Consider the following 19,925-nt stretch of genomic DNA (forward strand, 5'->3'; position numbering starts at 1 on the left):
TTTATTGGCTTATCTGAGCAATCAATAAACTCCAATGGAAAAAAAAAGACAATGTGCTATAATTATTCTGGAATATTCTAAGATTTTTTAATACTTCAAAATGACAGATTAAGAAAATAACCAAAAAGGTAAAAGAGAAATTATACGAAGAGTTTAACAGTTTGTACAAATAGGTAATAATGTGGCATTGTAATATTCAGAACTCAAAATATAATCTAAATAAAAGGACCTGAATATCACTAGATCATTACTGAAAAAAGTGTTCCAATACAACTGCTATAGCCTAAACAATGTCAGGTAAAACCAAGAAAGGAAGAAAATACACATATGTGTGTGTGTGTGTGTGTGTGTGAGCACATACACACACACACACACACACACACACACACACACACACACACAACACACCCATTCCAAAACAAAAAAACATTAAGTTTACCCTTATATAAAGTGATGTGAGTACATGTCAGACATGTGTGATGTATCTTCAAGAGTATGGGAGAAATGAGGGGACTAACAGATTCAGAAAGTTTAGAAACTCATCATTCTTCAACTTGAAAAGGTAAAAGCAAACAATGAACACAGTCAAAAATCTGTAAAATTGTATAAAGCATAAACTCCTGAAGGCACATTTTGAAAAGACAGTAAACATGATTTAAGGAAAAACAAAGGGAATTATATCTTCACTCTAAAGGTAAAATAAGATAATATAAATTTTTAAAGTTTGATCAAATGTCCAAACAGTCCTTTGCTATCTCTGATGAAGGACCACATTTTTCTCTATTTCAAATATATTGTAAAACATTTTGTAAGATAAAACATAAATGAATTATTAGAAAAATGATCTTATATTTGGGTGTTGTGACAATGTCAAATTGCTACAAAAATTTCTTACCTCTTACTTTCTAATTTCTGTACGTGTCCCTTCACAGACCTGCAATAAAGTCTACAGATGATTCTTATAGAAGCACTGATATAAATAACTAAGAATGAAGGTAGAGAGGCCTGTCATATTTTCTTGACACATTTTTAGGTATTCTTACTAACAAAATATAGGGTCATGCATTTGAGAAAATATTTATAATTGCTACCTTCCCACATGAAATAATAAAGGTCTGACTGCTCAGATTTCCCCAGCTTATCCTCCACTTTATCATGAGTATGAAGAAACAGAGCAGAGCTCAATGAAAACATACGAGATCACACTAGCAAAGAAATTATTTGGTTTTAAAAAAAGCTGCTCTTCAAGATCCTACTAGACTAAACAAAAACTGTGTTTTATGTACTTAAGCTTAGTACTTAAGTAGGGTAAGAAAAATGTCAATAAGAATTTGAAAGTAAGATTTAGAGCAAATAGTTTGCTTTGGAAAATTACCTGCAAAACATGATCTCAAATATTTCAAAAACAATGTAGCTAAATTGCCATTAAAAAGAATTTTTAAAAATCCACTCTTTAGAATATAAAATAGAAAAAAAAACTTTTTTTTTTTTAATTTTTTTTTCAATGCTTTTTATTTATTTTTGGGACAGAGAGAGACAGAGCATGAACGGGGGAGGGGCAGAGAGAGAGGGAGACACAGAATCGGAAACAGGCTCCAGGCTCCGAGCCATCAGCCCAGAGCCTGACGCGGGGCTCGAACTCACAGACCGCGAGATCGTGACCTGGCTGAAGTCGGACGCTTAACCGACTGCGGCCACCCAGGCGCCCCAGAAAAAAAAAAAACTTTTAACAATACTCTAGTAAGATGATCACAATAAGGTTTGTAAGTATCAAAAGGATATGTTTTGGTTCTTTTAAAAGAGATATCTTCAGTCTCATGTCTCCACTTTCAGCAGAATTTTAAAATGCCACTTGATTGCATTCACTGTAAAAATAAAAGTTGAAGGGAAAATATAAAATGTGCATTAAAAACAAACACATGTACACAAAAAAATAAAAGCAAACAAAACATCTTAGCACTCTAAGGACACTGAAACACCTTTAATACCGTTGGCATCAAATACACGGAAAGAGGAAGAAACTAGTCAGTGTGCTAATCCTGCCAAGGAGTGACTGGAAGGCTTGGGTTGGACTCCAGAGGTCCTCTATAACCTGCCTGAACATACTAAATCTGACCAGGTAAATAATTTCCAAATGCTGTCCTGGGGCCAAATCAAAGGACTCTGTAAACTGGAAACCCCTTAATGGCAGATCAATATTGGTTTATTGATGGTTTATTAATATTGAATGGTTTATACATTAGAATAAATTTCCAAGGTCAGATCAAGGGATCAAGGCCTTAATTTTAATGGCCTTAATTCTGGACCCCACATGGAAATATTATGACATCAACAACCTAGTGGTCTAATCTGAGTGTACATTCTTTTTTGTTTTTTTTTGAGTTTATTTACTTATTTTGAGAGAGAGAGAGAGAGCGCACACGCACGCCTGCATGCATGAGCACGAGTAGGGGAGGGGCAGAGAGAGAGGGAGAGACAGAATCCCAGGCAGGCTTCTCACTGGCAGTGCAGAGCCCAACATGGGGCTTGAATTCACAAACCATGAGATCATGACCTGAGCTGAAATCAAGAGTCAGAAGCTTAACCAACTTAGCCACCCAGGCTAATGTACATCTGAGGTGTACATTCTACTGGAGGTAGATACGCTGCCCAATAGTTATGGTTGCCATGGTGGCAATGTGAAAAATAAGTGAGTTATTTAAGGAAGAGGTAATAAATCTCTTATAAAAGTTACATAAAAACCACAATATAATTGCCAAATAAAAATATGGAAAAAGAAGAGTAATACTCCCCCAAATAACCATGTCATCAAACAATATAAATCAAATGGAGCTTCCTCAAAAAATTAAAAAAAGAATTACCCTATAATCCAGTAATCGCACTACTGGGTATTTACCCAAAAAACACAAAAACACTAATTTGAAAGGATATATGTACTCCTATGCTTATTGCACCATTATTTATAATAGCTAAATTATGTTAGGAGCCCAAGTGTCCATTGATAGATGAAAGGATAAAAAAGAAGTGAGACATATATGTATATATAATGGAACACTATTCAGTCATAAAAGAATGAAATCTTGCTATTTGCAGCAACATGGATGGGTCTTGAAAGTATAATGCTAAGCAAAACAAGTTGGTCAGAGGAAGACAAATACTATATGATCTTACTCATATGTGGAACGTGGGAAATAAAACAAAGGGGAAATAATGAGAGAGAGAGGGAGAGAAACCAAGAAACAGACTCTTAACTATAAAGAACAAACTGATGATTATGAGAGGGGAGGTGGGAGGGGTGATGGGTAAAAAAGGTGATGGGGATTAAAGAGTGCACTTACCATGAAGAGCACTGAGTAATGTATAGAATTGTTGAATCACTATACTGTACACCTGAAACTAATATAACACTGTATGTTAACTATACTGGAATAAAAAAAAAACAACTAAACAAAAGGTATAAACTAAGAAAACGCTAAATTGTCTGAGTCTAATTTATAGTCACAGAATTCTGAGTAATATCACTAACCTAAAAAGAAAAAAAATGAAAGTGTATTTAAAGGAAAAAAAAAACACCCTTCACCAAGTAGAAAATTACTGCTAAGTACATTAAAGGAGGTGCTGAGTATAGATTAAGTATTCAGTAGGCCTCCCTTAGATAATTTCTCATTCTCCCAAATCCAAGACTTTCAGATCAGCAAGGTAGTAAATACAGCTGTATTTCAGAGCACCTTTTTCACTTACTCTGCTCATAAATTTGTTAGACTAGGTCGGGGTGAGAGTAGCAATAGGGACTGTTAAAAAAAAAGAACAGAAAAAAATCTGAAGTTTTATGGTCAACTAATATGCTATTGGGGTCAGAAACCTTTCTCCTCCTGCTAGTTCACCTAGGGAGATTTCTGTTCTTCAGAAGTATGCATCTGTGTATAGCAGCCAGAGCAAGAACACACTTTCTCCTAGGCATTCTTTCCAAGCTTACTTTTTGGTCCTTAGGAGCACCTTTTGTACTTTTCTCAAAACTCCTTCCTCCCTTTCATCAGAACTTCTCTAATTACAGGGGAAACGAGCAAAAACATTTACGAAATGTTGCTTTTTCACAATAATTCAAATTCGCCAAGCTTATAAGGATTTTAAAAGAATAAAGGCAGAGAAATAGTTGCTTCTGGAAATGACAACGCAATAGATAAGAAAATATATATACAATCTGAATATATAATTACACTCACTTAAAAGATCTTTAGCAAAGACATGATGTATCCTACATCAAAATACCTCAAATTGCTGAAATTCATAACAATTAAGAATAATTCCTTACCAAAGATATTATAATCCCATATAAATAGTAAAGGCAGTATGGTGTTTACAAGAAAGGTATCTGCAACCATTCAGAAACGTGGTGCCAAGGAATCAGAGGGTGGCATTCTAACACTGGAAAGATTCTCCCTTGCTCAGACAGATTTTCCCCATACATCCTATTTAGCTGAGATCATCTGCTGAGATCATCTGCATGATATGTGCATTGTGATGTGAGACTGGAGAGAGGAATAATGGAAAAGTAGTATTCGAGCATAGCCAATTTGGGGAAGTGCAAAGCTGTCTGAGGACTGCACTGAGGCTTTTTTTTCTGGTCACCAAGGATCTGACCAGTCAATAGTATTTGGGGAGAGGGAGTGGCTGGGGTAGGGGAGATAATTGTAAGAAAATCTCTAGAGGATAGCTAACTTGATTTATTTTGCAACTTTATATGGGAAGCAGATGGGAACAACTATGCCTTTGCTACTAAAAATCATTGATCATTGATAAATTGCTTTTGGTCCAATATGGGTCAACATTCATGGGGCTTAAAAGGAAAAACTATGCCCAGCAAACCCTGATAGTCCAGCTACCAAAATATACTCCAAATCTGGTCACTTCTCTGTGCCTCCATCATAGTCCAAAGCCATCATCATCTTCTACATCCATTACTGCAGTAAACCCAGAACTAATCTTCCTGCTCCTACACTTACCACTTCAAATTCTTCTAAGTACAGCAGCCATAATGCTTTTAAGGTTGAGTCAGATCACAACAGCCAGTATTAGTCAGTATGGCTAAGACACAAGTGAGTGAAGGGAGTGGCAGGAAATTGGGAACGAAGAGGAGGGACACACAGATCATGAAAGGGCTTGGAAAACCACGATAAGAGCTTTGGTTTTTCTTCTGAATGAATGGAGAAGCCAGTAGAGGGTTATGAGCAAAGAAGTGATATGATCTGACTTACATTGTTAAAGTGGCAATATGGATGGTATGAAAAAAAAAAAGATCAAGGATGAGCAAGACTGAAAGCAGAGAGGCCAGTTAAGATTTCACTAATCCACAAGAGCAATCAAAGTGGCTTGAATGAGGAGGGTAGTAATGGCACAAATGGTATGAAGTGGGCACATTCTGAAAATATTTTGAAAGACGATTCCACAGGATTTGTTGATGTATTGGGTTTAAGAGAAAGAAGAGCCAAATAATGACTCTAAGGTTTCAACAGGTAGAATGCAGTTGCCATTTACTGAGATGAGGAAGATGGAGTGAGAAACAGGTTGGAAGGAGGATATCAAAAATTCTGTCTTGAATTTGTTAAGTTCAAGGTGTCCATTATACATCCAAATGGAGAATTCAAGGAGAAAATGGATATCCAAGTTTGGAGTCAAGGGAGAGGTCAGAGCTAGAGATCTCAATGAGATATTAGTTTGTGGGTTATCAGCACAAAGATCATATTCAAAACCACGGTGTAAGATAAGACTTAGAACATAAAAATGTGGTAGCTTCAATGGTCTAGAAGTCCTACGAAACTCTGAAGAATTGTCAACATTAATATTCAAGAGGAAGTGGGGCACCTGGGTGGCTCAGTCAGTTAAGTGCCAGAATCTTGACTTCAGCTCAGGCCATGACCTCATGGTTCATGAGATAGAGCCCCACATCAGGCTCTACGCTGACAGCACACAGCCTGCTTGGGATTCTCTCTCTCTCCTTTCTCTCAGCCCCTTCCCCGCTCAAGATAAATAAACATTTAAAAAAAAAGATTCTAGAGGAAGTAAAACAGAGAAAAATAAGTGGAGATACATAGACAATGGGATGCTTAAAACAGATTAGGGGAGAGAATGTAGATATTGGTAATGATAAGGTAGGTTAAGACTGTCAAAGTGGGTGTATGAGATCAAGGAACCAAGAGGCCAGGGAAAGGAATGGATTTATTTGTGGATGTTAAATCACTGAGAATAATGATAATAATAGTGGTGGGGGATAAAGACAGCTAGCCAGGTGCTAAAATATTCATTGAATGAGGAAAAATAGAAAAGAGACCTACAGCTGACTACAAAAAGACAGGATAAAGAATGGTTTAATCTGGTAGGACTCCTTTTAAAGGGACTAGGGAATTTTAAAGAGGAAGAGAAAGAGACTCAATTGTCCAGATACATCAGTGAAGAACAAGGCCCTTTGACATATAGGATTCTGGGAGGCAAAACAGCCTCCACTTGATGAGGCCAGGGGGAAAGCAGTTTCCTTAGATTTGAGGAGATTTCCTTAGATTTAACCAGATTTAGGTTAGACTAACAAGGTAAAGCAATCATTCAGAGTAAAAGTTGAGGATGCAGATTTGGCCAATGACACACCGTGAGTTCAAAAAGGTCGAGTTTTAGATGGGGAGGAACTAAGAGTTTGGGACAGATGGTGGGAAATGGTAGAAATGGCCAACTGCCTCTCCAATATTCACTCATCCCTGCTTCTGTGGTAGTAGAATCTGAATTTTTGCTGTACACCTTGCTACCTAGAGTAAAACTATGTTTCCTAAGTGCCCTCAAAACTAGTGTGGCCACATAGGGCATTAACAATTCTGAAACCCACATGGAGATACTACAGCATCATCAACTTAGTGTCCCAATCTGGGATTTACACTCTGGGGGGTTAGATAACAATGCCCAACAGTTGTGGTTAGCCACAGCAGCAATATGAAAAGTAAATGAGTTACTTAAGGAAGCCATTTTATTAACTCTTATAAGAGTTTTATAAATCACAATATAACTGACAAATAAAAACTTGGAAAATAAAGGGTGCATGGGTGGCTCAGTTGGTTAAGTGTCCGACTTCAGCTCAGGTTGTGATCTTGCAGCTCGTGAGTTCAAGCCCTGCGTCTGACTCTGGGCTGACAGCTCAGAGCCTGGAGCCTGCTTGGGATTCTGTATCTTCATCTCTCTCTGCCCCTCCCCTACTCTCTCTATCTCTCTTTCTCTCTCTCTCAAAAATAAATAAACATTAAAAAAACATTTTTTTAAAAAAAATTGGAAAATAAAAGTAATACTCCTGGGGCGCCTGGGTGGCTCAGTTAGTTGAACGTCTGACTTCACCTCAGGTCATGATCTCACGGTTTGTGGGTTTGAGCCCTGCATCAGGCTCTCTGCTGTCAGCACAGAGCCTGCTTTGAACCTTCTGTCTCCCTCTCTTTCTGCCCCTACCCTGTCCTCACGTGTGCTCTCTCTCTCTCTCAAAATAAATAAATAAACAATAGTTTATTTTGAGAGAGAGAGCGAGAAGAGGGGAGGAGCAGAGAGAGAGGGAGAGAGAATCCCATGCAGGCTCCACACTGTCAGCATGGAGCCCCACACATGGCTCATCTCATGAGCCACGAGATCACAACCTGAGCCGAAACCAAGAGCCCCACCCAGGCACCCATCAAAAATAAAGACATTAAAAAAATAAAAAGAGTAATACTTTCAAGCCATGTTATCAAGGCCATGTATCACAAAGCAGCAACAAGATAGAAGGAACCAAGATTCTTGACCTTGTGGAGAGTCATATCAGCCTTGTATCACCTATTCACAGATAGAGAATAAAGTTTTATCACGTGTAAGTTACCATCATCAATGGCTAAACCTAATGAACTAACACAGGGAATTAATCATAAATGTGGAGACTGACGTATACACGGATGTAAGGTATGCTGAAATAGTTCCAATGGTCTTTCAAGGGAAGGTGGATAGGCAATTTAAATGGTTGCCTTCTTTCTGGAACTGGCCTCTTAGGTAGTTTGTAGTTTGATGCAGCATTTTGTAAGGGAGGAAGAAGCAACCTTCCTAAGAGCACATGGAACTCTGTGGGATTCCTTTTCAATCTGTTAGGATCTACTTCCATGGGCAGTTTAGGGAAGGAAAGGAATTGCAGAATTATAGAGTAAATAAATTTCACCAGCCTTTTCTCCTAATTTTCCCAACCTTAAACTGTGGGCTCAGTCTCTGTACCTCCTCTATAACTACACTCATCACCATGGTGATATCACCTAGTTTCATGGCTTACTATAAAGTCAAATATATTGACTACATAGTGACAACTTACAATTTCTTATCTCCAGTTCAGACCTCTCCACTGAACCTGACTTTTATATCTAACTGATTATTTGACAACTTATCTGAATGTCTAACAGACATCTCAAACTTGGGATCCAAATAAAACTCCTGATCTTTCCTGCAACTTCAGTCCTTCCACAGCCTTACCCATCTCAGTAAATGGTAATTCCTTTCTTCCACTTGCACAGGCCAAAAACTTTAGAATTACCACTGACTCTTACATCCAAATCCAATTTTTAAAAATGAAAACTTTTACACTTTGTCTTCAGAATATCTGATTTTCACCACTCCCAATGCTATGACTCCAGTTCAAGGTGCTACCATTTGTTAACCTAAATTATAATAACCTCCTAGTTGGCCTCTAACCCCTCATGATCTGTACTCACCGTGGCAGCCAAAGTGACTGCTTTAAAATAGATCACTGCATTTCTCTGCTGAAAATACTCTAATGGCTTCCTATCTTACTCAGAGTTAAAACAAAGTTCTTACAATGGTGTTCAATGCTTTTATTAATCTAATTCCTCTAATGGTTAATTTTATGTGTCAACCTGGCTACACAATGGTGCCCAGCTATTTGGGCAAATGCTAGTCTAAATGTTGCTGTAAATGTATTTTTTAGAAGTGGTTAACAGTTACATCAGTCAACTTACAGTAAAGCTGATTACCCTGCATACTGTGAGTGGGCTCCATCTAATCCGTTGAAGGCCTTATGAGCAAAGACCATAGTTTGCTAAAGAAGGAATTCTGCCTCCAGACTGCAACACAGAACGTTTGTCTGAGTTTCCAGCCTTTGGACTCAAGACTACAACATCAACTCTTCTTTCTCTGGAAAGCCCTAATATACCCATTATTTCTCTGACCTCACCTGTTTCCTCACTCTTTTCACTCAAATTGCTCCAACCACATGAACCTCTGTTTTTCTTCTAACATACTAAGCATGCTCCTGCCTTGGGACCTTTGTACTTGTATTCTTTGTCTGAAATCCCTGCCCCTCCCCCATAGCTGCGTGGTTTACTCCTCTACCCTCATTTACATCTTTCCCCCAAAGTCACCTCAGTAAAGCCTTCTCTGTATACCCTATTTAAGGCCATTTGCTATATTATGCATTTTACTTACCGTTTCCCCTTCTAAAATGTAAGCTCCTTAAGTGTAAGAATTTTTGTATTTAGTTCATTCCTATATCCTCTGCAACTAAAACCATCCTTGCATACAATAAAATGGAATCAGCAGGCATAGCTCATAAGTGTAGAAGTTAAAGGTATATGAGTGTACATATAATGATATTTAAGTGTAGAGGCTAAAGGAAGAAACAGAATAGTAGCTATAAAGGCCTTTTAAACTAGGATAGACCTCAGTATGTTTGGGAGCAAAGGAGGAAGTACCAGTGGAGAGAGAAAGATTGGCAATACAACAGAAGTAGAGGATAACTAAGACAGCATGGTCCCCCATGAAGTCATTTGATCATGGACACTGATAAACACATAAGTGAACAGTTCACAGAAATATATATATAGACCATCAGAAGGCAAGCAAAAACATGAAACAAGCCTCAGTTATAATTAAAGAAATGAAAACTAAAACAACTAGATACCATATTTCTGTTATCAGAGTGGTCAAGTGCAAAATACCCAGAATCCAGGGCTGGTGTATGGAGAAACAAATACTCCCATACATTACTGAAGGGCAGGTAAATTAGTGCTAATTGTCATTCATTCTTTTGCTCTCCACTCCAAAACCTTTGACTGCTATGAGTCTTTTCCCCATTATAAAAAAAAATTATTACCTCTCTAGCCTTCCTTACAGCTAGGACACAGGCAAGTAGCCCAGACTCCGCCAATCTGACACATCTGTGCTTTATTTTGGGTTAGAAGCTACTGATTCAATGGAAGTATCATATAAGGAATCTACCTCGGGAATAATTCCTAGTCACAGGAATTTATCATATACATACAAATGTACACCAAGATATCTATGCAACTACATAAGCCTGTTTATTACAGAACTCTGTATAGTTCTATCAAAAATGAAATTTAAATGTTTACGACAAATCACACACTCATGTTGTGGATATATGTACTTATAATGTGAAACAGGGTTAGAACCAAGAAACTAGAACTAAGAATTAATGTTAAGAATTAGACTTAACATTGTGCTAATTGAAATAATCCAGTCACAAAAGAACAGATAATATATGTTTCACTTACATGAAGTACCTAGAGTAGTCAAATTCATAGGGACAGAAAGTAGAGTGGTGGTTGCCAGGGGCTGGGGGCAGGGGAGAAGAAGAATGAGAAGTTATTATTTAATGGGTACAGAGTTTCAGTTCTGCAAGATGAGAAGAGTTCTGTGGATAGATGGAAGTGATAGTAGTATAATAATATAAATGTACTTAATGCCACTGAACTATACACTTAAAAATGGTTAAATGGTTTACAAAAAATGGAAAAAAAGAATTAGATTTAAGAATTAAAACTAAGAGGTAGAATCACTAACAAAATGAGAAAAAATTTAGGCAGGAAAGAGGGAAGGCATAATTTATCAACTTATAGATAAGAAATAGACAAGCCTCAGTAGTGAACAGGAATGTGAAGAATAGATAAAGCACAAGAGCTAGATCATACCAAGTTCTGTTTGGGTCATTTGCATACTGGCTAACCCTTGGGTATTGATATTAAAACTAATACCCAAGTCCCTATTTTTGACTACCCAAGTCCCTATTTTTAAAAGCGCAATTTTTATGAACAGTTTTCTAAATTGATAGCTCTGATCAGACTCCTGTGACTCTTTCCCAGGAAAGCAAGGAGGGAGAGAGAGGCAGATCTTTTACTCAGGTTTGTCCCACCATAAAAATACTTGCAGACTTGGGGCGCCTGGGTGGCCAAGTCAGTGAAGCTTCCAACTCTTGATTTCGGCTCAGGTCATGATCTCACAGTTGGTGAGATACAGTCTGGCATCCAGCTCTGCACTGACAGTGAGGAGCTTGCGGGATTCTCTCTCTCCTTCTCTCTCTGCCCCTCCCCTGCTCTCTCTCTCTCTCTCTCTCTCTCTCTCTCTCTCTCTCAAAATAAATACTTAAAAAAAAAAAATCACTTGCAGACTAGAGCTAAGATTTCTTGCCTGGCAGGGAAGAGAGAAGCAGGCTCATCATTTCCAGGGACAGATTCAAAGTCATAACAAGCAAAGGAAGCAGGCTTGTGAAAGGCCATAGAGTTCAATTACTGAAGACCTCCAACCCCATCCCACTCCAATTCCTGTATGCATTTGCTAAAGTATATGTGTCTGCTGTGGTACTTACATTTCCCTGCAATTCTAGCTATGATTATACCTAGCTCTTGCCAACCAGACTTTTATTATTCTTGTTTGCTATATTTATAATCCTTTTGCAGGGTGACCTGATAAATTCTAGCCTATAAACCATGTGATTCTCAAATCTGGAATAAGTAGTCATCTTTCGTTCATCCTTTTAATTCATCACCTAGCATAAAAGAACCGCAGTCAGCAATATGCTAAAGTGCTGTGCAACTATTTAAAAAATGAAATGAATCTGTGTGTATTGAATCTGTATGTATTGATACAGAAAGATGTCTATAATGTTTAATGACAAAAGCAAAGTTAGCAGTATTATATAACACACACTTTTTTGTATAAATAAAAAGGGATATATGTTTAAGCTCGTGTATTTTAAAACATTTTTCTAGGAAGAGGAGCAAGACAAAGGAGACCTCTGTGAGGGTAGTGACATTGGGATGAGAAGGGAGGCTTTTTTTTTTTTTTTTTTTTTAAACGTTTATTATTTTTTTGGGACAGAGAGAGACAGAGCATGAACGGGGGAGGGGCAGAGAGAGAGGGAGACACAGAATCGGAAACAGGCTCCAGGCTCCGAGCCATCAGCCCAGAGCCCGACGCGGGGCTCGAACTCACGGAGTGCGAGATCGTGACCTGGCTGAAGTCGGACACTTAACCGACTGCGCCACCCAGGCGCCCCGAGAAGGGAGGCTTTTAATGATCATTTTATGTTTCCGTACTGTTTAAAGTTTTTACCATGTTCATAGTATTTTATATGTCTATACACTTATATATTTAGCATAGGATTATCCGATTGGATGATGGCTCAGTTTTCTTTACGCATTTCTGCATTTGAAAAAAAAAAACTAATAATTTTTTTCATAGGATCACCATTCTCATTCTCTTTAAAGTCTCTACTGTATTTGACCCTCTTATTGAAACTTTTACCTACTGATCTTCCAGATACTGTATTCTGTTTTCTTCCTTATATAAAATAGGGCTAACAATACCTACTTCACAGGTTGGTTATGATTAAATGTATATAGAATATCCAGTAAAGTGCCTGGAACATAGTAAGAACTAAATAATTATTAGCTATTCATAGTGAAAATTGGTTTTTGTCACTCTACATATATTCACTCTTTTCCTAGCTACAAAGAATTTTTCTCCACTACCCCACTTTTAGCCCATGTGGCTTCAGTGAAGCCAGCATGAGAGAGACTAAAGCCAATTAGAACATTCCATTCCCTTTGCACAGAGACTGTTTCACAGGTGGCCCAGGACTTTTATTCAAATAAATGATGGGGAAGAAAAACTCTCCTTACCCCTGGTCTTTAATTTTAGAAGATTTGAGGCTGGAGTTACCATAGCCATCTTACCACACCAAGGGAAGGGCCTGTAGGTGCCAGAGACCACTATATGAAAGTAATGCCAAGACAACGGAATGCAAAGCAGAGCAAAGAAATCCTGTGTCTTTATTTGAACACTAAATCCAGTGACACTCACCTGATTTTTCGATTATGGAAGCCAATTTATTTTTTCTCAAGACAATTTAGATTAGGTTTTCTTGTTACCTATAATCTAGAATCCTGAGACATTACCATAATCATTTCTTTCTAGATTCTAAGAAGTGACAGTTTCTGGTGCTATTCTCTCTTTATTTACAACCTTAAAAACTAATCTATTTTTATGTTTCAACCATTCACATAGTACCATCTCATCCTATTTTCTTCCCTAACCTATATTCTCTTTCTCTGCTGCCCACTGGATATATCTTTCCTAATTCCAACCTACATGAATAAAAGCAAACTCATTTTTCAAAACAGTCTTTCCCCAGAAAACCATTCCACTTCCTCACTTCCTTTTTTTTGTGTTAAGATAGGTGAGAATTTCAATAACATTCATGTACTAATATACGAAGTGCATGTATATACATATATATACACACACACGTATTATACATATGCATATGTGTCATATATAAAATGTATAATGTGTAAATGTATAACATTATATTATCAAGATGAATATACACCATTATCTATGCTGTTCTATAGTCAATTTATTAATCTTTCCTTTTTAAAGATTTTATTTTTAAGTAATCTCTACACCCAACTTGGGGCTGAACCTTGACCCTGAGGTCAAGAGTCACACGATACACTGACTGAGCTGGTCAGGCCCAATCAATTTATTAATCTTGAACAAATTCTCTAAGTATTTATTCATTACTTACATAAACCCATGTTTATTTATTCATTTTTATTTATTAATTAATATCTAATTAATCCAAATATTTATAATTAACTAAAACTTGATTAATATTTTTAAAGGTTTATCCACAAATCTAATATCAGACTTTATGAATGTTGAAACCACATTAGAAGACAGACAAAAAACATTTTTCTTTTTTTTGGGAGTGAAAGAGAAAGAGGGAGAGGGAGAGTGTGCGTGGGGGAAGGGCACAAGGAGAGGGAGAGAGAGAATCTTAAGCAGGGCTCAATCCCCTGACCCTGGGATCATGACCTGAGCCAAAATCAAGAGGGGGCGCCTAACCAACTGAGCCACCCAGGAACCCCAAAAAACATTATTATGATGACAACAAAACTTAACTGTGCACTTAAGGAATTGCAAATGTGGATTTGAATTCTAATTCCGATTGTTCTCTTTGCATTTATTCTTATTTCTTCCTATGTGGTACAGTTTCACTTTTAAAATGTAAAAAGTGAGGGTTCTGTTCTCAGACTGCCTGAAATTACACATAATGGTTGTTAGTAGATGATTTTGGATCAGAAAGATGAAACTTGCTTTACTTTCCCAAATGACTGTAAATTAGTCATCCCAATCTGACCAGCTTCTTTTTATAATTAAACTCTTAATTTCATGAGAGGTATCCAAAGTATTGGAAGGGATCAATCAAGTCTTTTTTCTTGACTCTAATCTCTTCCCAAATCACTTCTTCACCTGTTCTAAGTGTCCTACTTTCACTTTAGATTTAAGTCTACTCTGTAGCTGTTTGCTATGTCTTTGCTACATCATACAATCTGGCTTAAACATGTTTTAAAAATACTTGTTCTGGGGCGCCTGGGTGGCTCAGTCAGTTAAGCATCCGACTCCGGCTCAGGTCATGATTTCACGGTTTGTGGGTTCAGGCCCTGCATTGGGCTCTGTGCTGACAGCTCAGAGTCTGGAGCCTGCTTCGGATTTTGTGTCTCCCTCTCTCTCTGCTCCTCCCCCACTCACACTCTGTCTCTCTCTCAAAAATAAATAAACATAAAAGAATTAAAAAAAAAAAAACTTGTTCTGAGCGGGCATGGTTAGGTTCGACTAAATCTAAAGCCATAGGTAACTTGATTTATTGAAATAACATTTCTTTCTCATCTGTCATTAAGACCTACTGTTATTTAGAGCAATCATCAAAGACAGTAAAACCAAGAACTATCTCTAACTTATTTTTCTTTCTATCCCCTCATCACTAATTCAGGAATTCACCAACAAAGAATAGTATCTGACTGACTTTAAGTGTTTAGACTCTTAACTATTAAAAACTAGAAAAGCTGTATATTTTTCCTCCTAAATGTGCCTGGATTTTTTCCATTCTACTCTGTAAGCACTTTTCACCTTCCACATAATAAAGCTATGCCTGATCTACATCTTTTTCCTGTCTTAACACATCCCATATAACTGCTGTTATTTTTTTTTCTTTTTTATCAAGTCATTCCTTCGCTCAAAATTTTTCTAATAGGTGTTTCCTCTATATCATATCTACCATCCAAAATCTGGCTGTCAAGACCCTTCATAAGCTGATCTTTTAACTTGACATCCCATCATTCATCCTTAGCACATGCCCTAATAAGGTCAGTGTTGTAAACACAGTAATATCAAATGCTTACAGCATATGTGTTAGAGAAAATTATAAATAGTCCTATGAGGTAGGCATTATATCCTGATTTCATGATAAATAGTCTCAGAAAAATTGATAAATTTTGTAAATTATCCAAGCATATGGTTAAAAAAAATGATGGGATTTGGGATTTTGTTATGTTACATCTTTCTACTACATTGTGATCTGTGACCCTTATACACCACTCAGTTTGGTCTAGTTTTTGCTTTTTTTCATGGTTGACCTCTCCAACTCAGGTTTTGTAGTATTTTACAAACTTCAAAAATCCAAATGATTCCAGAAACTTTCAAAGAGAATCACTACATTTTCTTGATATAACCAACAGTCAAATTTTTTTTTCATTGAGTTTTATTGTCCATACTTTGTCATATGAAAACAATAATTATTTTTTTCAATTTTAAAGGAATAGTATAGTATGGAGTCAATGCTCCTGCAAACCACACCAGTCTCTCTGAACCTCACCAAATTCTTACAGTTGGCAGGGAGTGTCCTCTACACCCCTCTTGAGAATCACTGAACCTGACATAATGCTCCTGGGGTCAGACTTAACAATACTTACTTAGAATGTTAATGCAAATTCATTCATAAAGCAGACTTATCAGTGATTCAGTATGTCAGCCCTAGATATGCAAAGGTTAAGGGGGGTAAAACGGCTCCCAGTTCTCAATGTCAACTACATAAGCGTCGCTGAATAAATACTTATAGGAGATAGTCAAATCAACCAGTGGTTAACATAACGGGGGATTAGGATTTGGGAATCTGATCAAAGTGCTGGGAAAACTAACTCCCCAGAAAAATGCACAAACACACGGAATTCCGCATTCAACTTAGCGGGGGACCGTGGGAGTGTCAGGAACTCCACTGAATCTCAACCACCTTACCACCAGGACTACAGACTCCAGGTTAAAAATTGACTAACAAAACTAAATTCTCTAGGAACAGGAATATTTGCTTAATAATCCTTATTATCCCTTGTACAGTGTAACGCATTCAAGTTGCTTGAGAAATATTTGCCCACTGATAATTTTCTCATAAAGACAATCAGATGACACCGACAAATCATTTCTTCCATTACGAAATCTTTCAAATGATTTTAAAAGCCCGAAATCTCCTTTCACTAGTGACACTAATGACCTAACACCAATGAATTCGAAATTACTTTGCTATTCACATGTAGACTATACTATTATTCGCCAATCCAGGTTTTCTGTTCTTGTCCCTCTACTCCCTCCAAACTCTGGGCTTCCTGCTTCGGATCCCAAAAGCTACGTCCAGAGCCCCACTGCTTCCAGGGAGACGGAAAATAACTGATGCCCTATGCCGCATGCACTATTAAAACAGGTATGGTGGGATCCACTGATGACCACAATTTCCAAACCCTTTCCTCACTAAGTCCAGAGGTAAAGAGATTTACCTTAAGTTGCAGGAAAGCAGTGGCGATTATTCCCACAGAGCTGGGACCAGTTACCAAGAAGACTCCCAACCTCCCTGTCACCATAGTGATTTCTAAGAGCTACGCACACTCCTTCTTCTCGCGATACTACCGCGCCGCGGGTCACCCAAGCCCGCTCTCTCTTTAAGGGACGTTAGGGGACGACTGAGCCCCCCCTCCACCTAGGGGGTGGAGCCCTACATTTTTTTCCCTCTTGTTCAAACCTCTACAGTTCGAGGTGTTTTTTTGTTGTTTTTTTTTTTAATATTTTTATAAGAGTACTGTTGCCGTAGGCTTCAGGCAAAACTGTTTCGCTCCGCGTTTTCACTTAGAAACGTCTCCGGCCGCCAGGGTCCCGCCAAGGATTCACGCAGGCGTGTATGCGACCAGAAGATGGCGGTGGTAGTCGCCGCATTTTTTTCAAATTAGTGATTCCCAGAAAGCACTGCGCGCATTTGTAACGAATTTCCGTTCGAGTTTGTATTTTAGGCGCCATTTTCGAGTGAAGGACCCGGAGCCGAAACACCGGTAGGAGCGGGGGTGCTGTACAACGGTTTCCAGCTTTGATCTGCCTGGGCTGCCCCGCAGGTAAAGTACTTCTTTTCCTGATCAGGTTGTCACACTCTTACTTCCTGCCCCGTCTGCGGGCGCCTGGAAAGTAGAGGCCTTGAGCTGGAGCAGCCGAAGTCTGGGCTGAGGCTGCCGCCGGGAGATTTCTCTCGCTGTCACCCCTCCCCCCTCGGCCGCCTCCCGGCAGTCGGGACTCCCGCGCGCTTCGCGCGGGCGCCACTTCCCTGAGCTACTTAAGCGTCTGTCGGCGGGGGTGCGGGACTACGCGGACTCTAAGCCTTGCGGATCTCCTCTCAGAAATGCTGGTCTCTCGGGGAAAGGGCGTCTCCCGTGCCCCGGCCCCCTGACCTCTCTTCTCTCAGGGGACTAATCACCGGGTCTGAGCCCTTACTGGTGACCTTTTGTAGTTTATTTATTGTCCAACTAGACTCCGCAGCGGGCCCCGGAGAGACAAACCCCACCACCCCAAGACGATTGAACTGGAGCAGGCGCTGCCTGTGTCCGATTTAGAAGTCGAGAGTGGTCCACCCCAGTCTCCGGCCGCCTTTCCGGGTCGGACGGTGGCGAGGAGACTTGGAAGCCCTCGGGCCGTCAACGGCGCCAAGAGCTAAATGGCGGGGAAAGTGGGCGGCGAGTCGCCCGTTAGTCTTAGGTACCTTAGGAAGAGTTGATGGTCCCTCAAACCTGAAGGTAATAGAACTCTCAACAAAGTCTGTGCGCTTGCTTCCCTAGCCCGAGAGCGTGGGAATGTCAGTAAATGCCGGCTTATGGGAATTATTTCGTTAGGAAATCAAAGGAAAATATTCTTACACCCTTATACTGTGGGAGGATGAGGGTGAGGAGCCATTAGGAAAATATAAAGAACTTAAGCAGTTCTATCCTTGCTTGATTACCGAGCACGTCTAGGTTTTCCCACTTGATTCGGACTTAAGACGAATCCCGCCTTTTTGGCACTTGGCTTTTATGTGCCTTGTTTAACGAGCACCCGCTGGCGTCGAGCGGGGATTATTAAAAAGGGGCTCTCGGAAACGGATGGACGGAGTTTCCTCCCGAGTCGGGTGGGGTAGGGGCTTAGTCGGTTGCAACGCGGGGGCCGGCGGGAAGTGTACCGGCCTGGTCCTGCAGCCCGGCGGGCTGACTTGCTCCCGGCTCTCCCCTTGCCCCAGCGACCATGCCCCGTAAAGGCACCCAGCCTTCCACCGCCCGGCGCAGAAGAGAAGAGCCGCCGCACTCTCCGGACGGCACCAGTAGCGACGCGGAGCCGGAACCCCCGCCTGGCCGCGCGGGCAGCCCGGCCCCTGCTACCGCAGGTGAGTACCCCGCCGCGACTCGGCAGGAAAGCGCGCTGGTAGACCCGGGTGGGTCAGCGCCCAACCCGGGACTGGCTGGTGTTTGGGGGCGCGGAGGTGAGGGGCTGCGGAGTTGACGTCTGTAGGTCAAGAGGAGCAGCTCGAAAAGCTGGTGGGATTTTCAGAGATGGAGTGGTCGTGCAATTTCGCTTGTAACGGTGCCGGAGGGGATTGGGGCAAGTTCGTGGCTGCAGTTATGAATTTGTTTGTGGCCTTTTATTTCCGCGGAAATCGACATGGTCAGCCAATAGCTAGTGGACTTTGTTCCAGACAGAATTAACTTTATTGTATGTTAAAGTTGTTTGACGCTAACAACCTCCCAGGTCTTAAATTGTTTTTAAAGAGATGATAATTCACTTGAAACTACTGTAGCTTTTGTGAGTACAGGAATTGGATGACATTAGGCAGCCCCTGTGACAGTGCCGCTGGAGCTCTTTGAGTGTCCAAAGTGAGGGTTCCTGGTGCTCAGAGATACGGAGAAAGTTGGATCTAGAACCTTAGGATTTAACCACCTGTTTAGACGTGGAACAGAGAATCGGGTTGTTGTGGTTTTCCCAGATTTGCTTTATGTTGTAGTGTTTTGACTCTTAAGAGATATATTTTTGTGGGATTTTGTGACTGGTGGCGTTTCTTTTAAGAATTTCTTTTTATATAAAACTAAGCTGAAATTCTCATTTCTCCTGAGTTTAGGATAATACTACATTTCAAGTGGAAAATACAGATTCCTAGGGTTCATAAATAATATTTCCCCAAAGATTAGCAGGCAGTAGTCCTCCGAACTAATTGCACTAATGCAGGCTTTTTTTTCCCCCTTGCCCTCCTTTTCCTTTGACTGACTTAGAGACACCGAGTGAGGAAATTGATAATAGAAGTTTAGAAGAGATTTTGAATAGCATCCCTCCTCCCCCGCCTCCAGCAATGGCCAATGAAGCCGGAGCTCCTCGGCTAATGATAACTCATATTGTAAACCAGAACTTCAAATCCTATGCTGGGGAAAAAATTCTGGGACCTTTTCATAAGG

General features: G+C 39.7%; 2 protein-coding genes across 7 annotated transcripts in view; one reads left to right on the forward strand and one right to left on the reverse strand.

Annotated features, from left to right (window-relative positions):
- IFT80 (intraflagellar transport 80) overlaps nt 1–17,123 on the reverse strand; it is a 143,652-nt gene extending 126,529 nt beyond the window's left edge. For 3 of the 5 annotated variants that reach the window (XM_086674611.1, XM_086674610.1, XM_086674609.1), the window contains exons 1-2: nt 16,968–17,123; nt 1,781–1,865 (exon numbers count right to left, since the gene is read on the reverse strand). In XM_086674611.1, the coding sequence (XP_086530737.1) occupies nt 1,781–1,819 (39 nt within the window). In that variant the 5' untranslated portion in view covers nt 1,820–1,865; nt 16,968–17,123. The remainder of the gene's footprint in view (nt 1–1,780; nt 1,866–16,967) is intronic. The other 2 variants (XM_086674612.1, XM_086674613.1) reach the window with 2 other exon arrangements.
- Nucleotides 17,124–17,414: 291 nt separating this feature from the next.
- The window catches only part of SMC4 (structural maintenance of chromosomes 4), a 45,589-nt gene continuing 43,078 nt past the window's right edge, over nt 17,415–19,925 (forward strand). The window contains exons 1-3 of one of the 2 annotated variants that reach the window (XM_025914119.2): nt 17,415–17,573; nt 18,722–18,865; nt 19,746–19,924. In XM_025914119.2, coding sequence (XP_025769904.2) covers nt 18,727–18,865; nt 19,746–19,924 — 318 coding nt within the window. In that variant the 5' untranslated portion in view covers nt 17,415–17,573; nt 18,722–18,726. The other variant, XM_086674608.1, reaches the window with a different exon arrangement.

The sequence above is a fragment of the Puma concolor genome, chromosome C2 (genome assembly GCF_028749965.1).
Source record: "Puma concolor isolate L17-30 chromosome C2, mPumCon1.1.hap2, whole genome shotgun sequence".
Taxonomy (NCBI): Eukaryota; Metazoa; Chordata; class Mammalia; order Carnivora; family Felidae; genus Puma; species Puma concolor.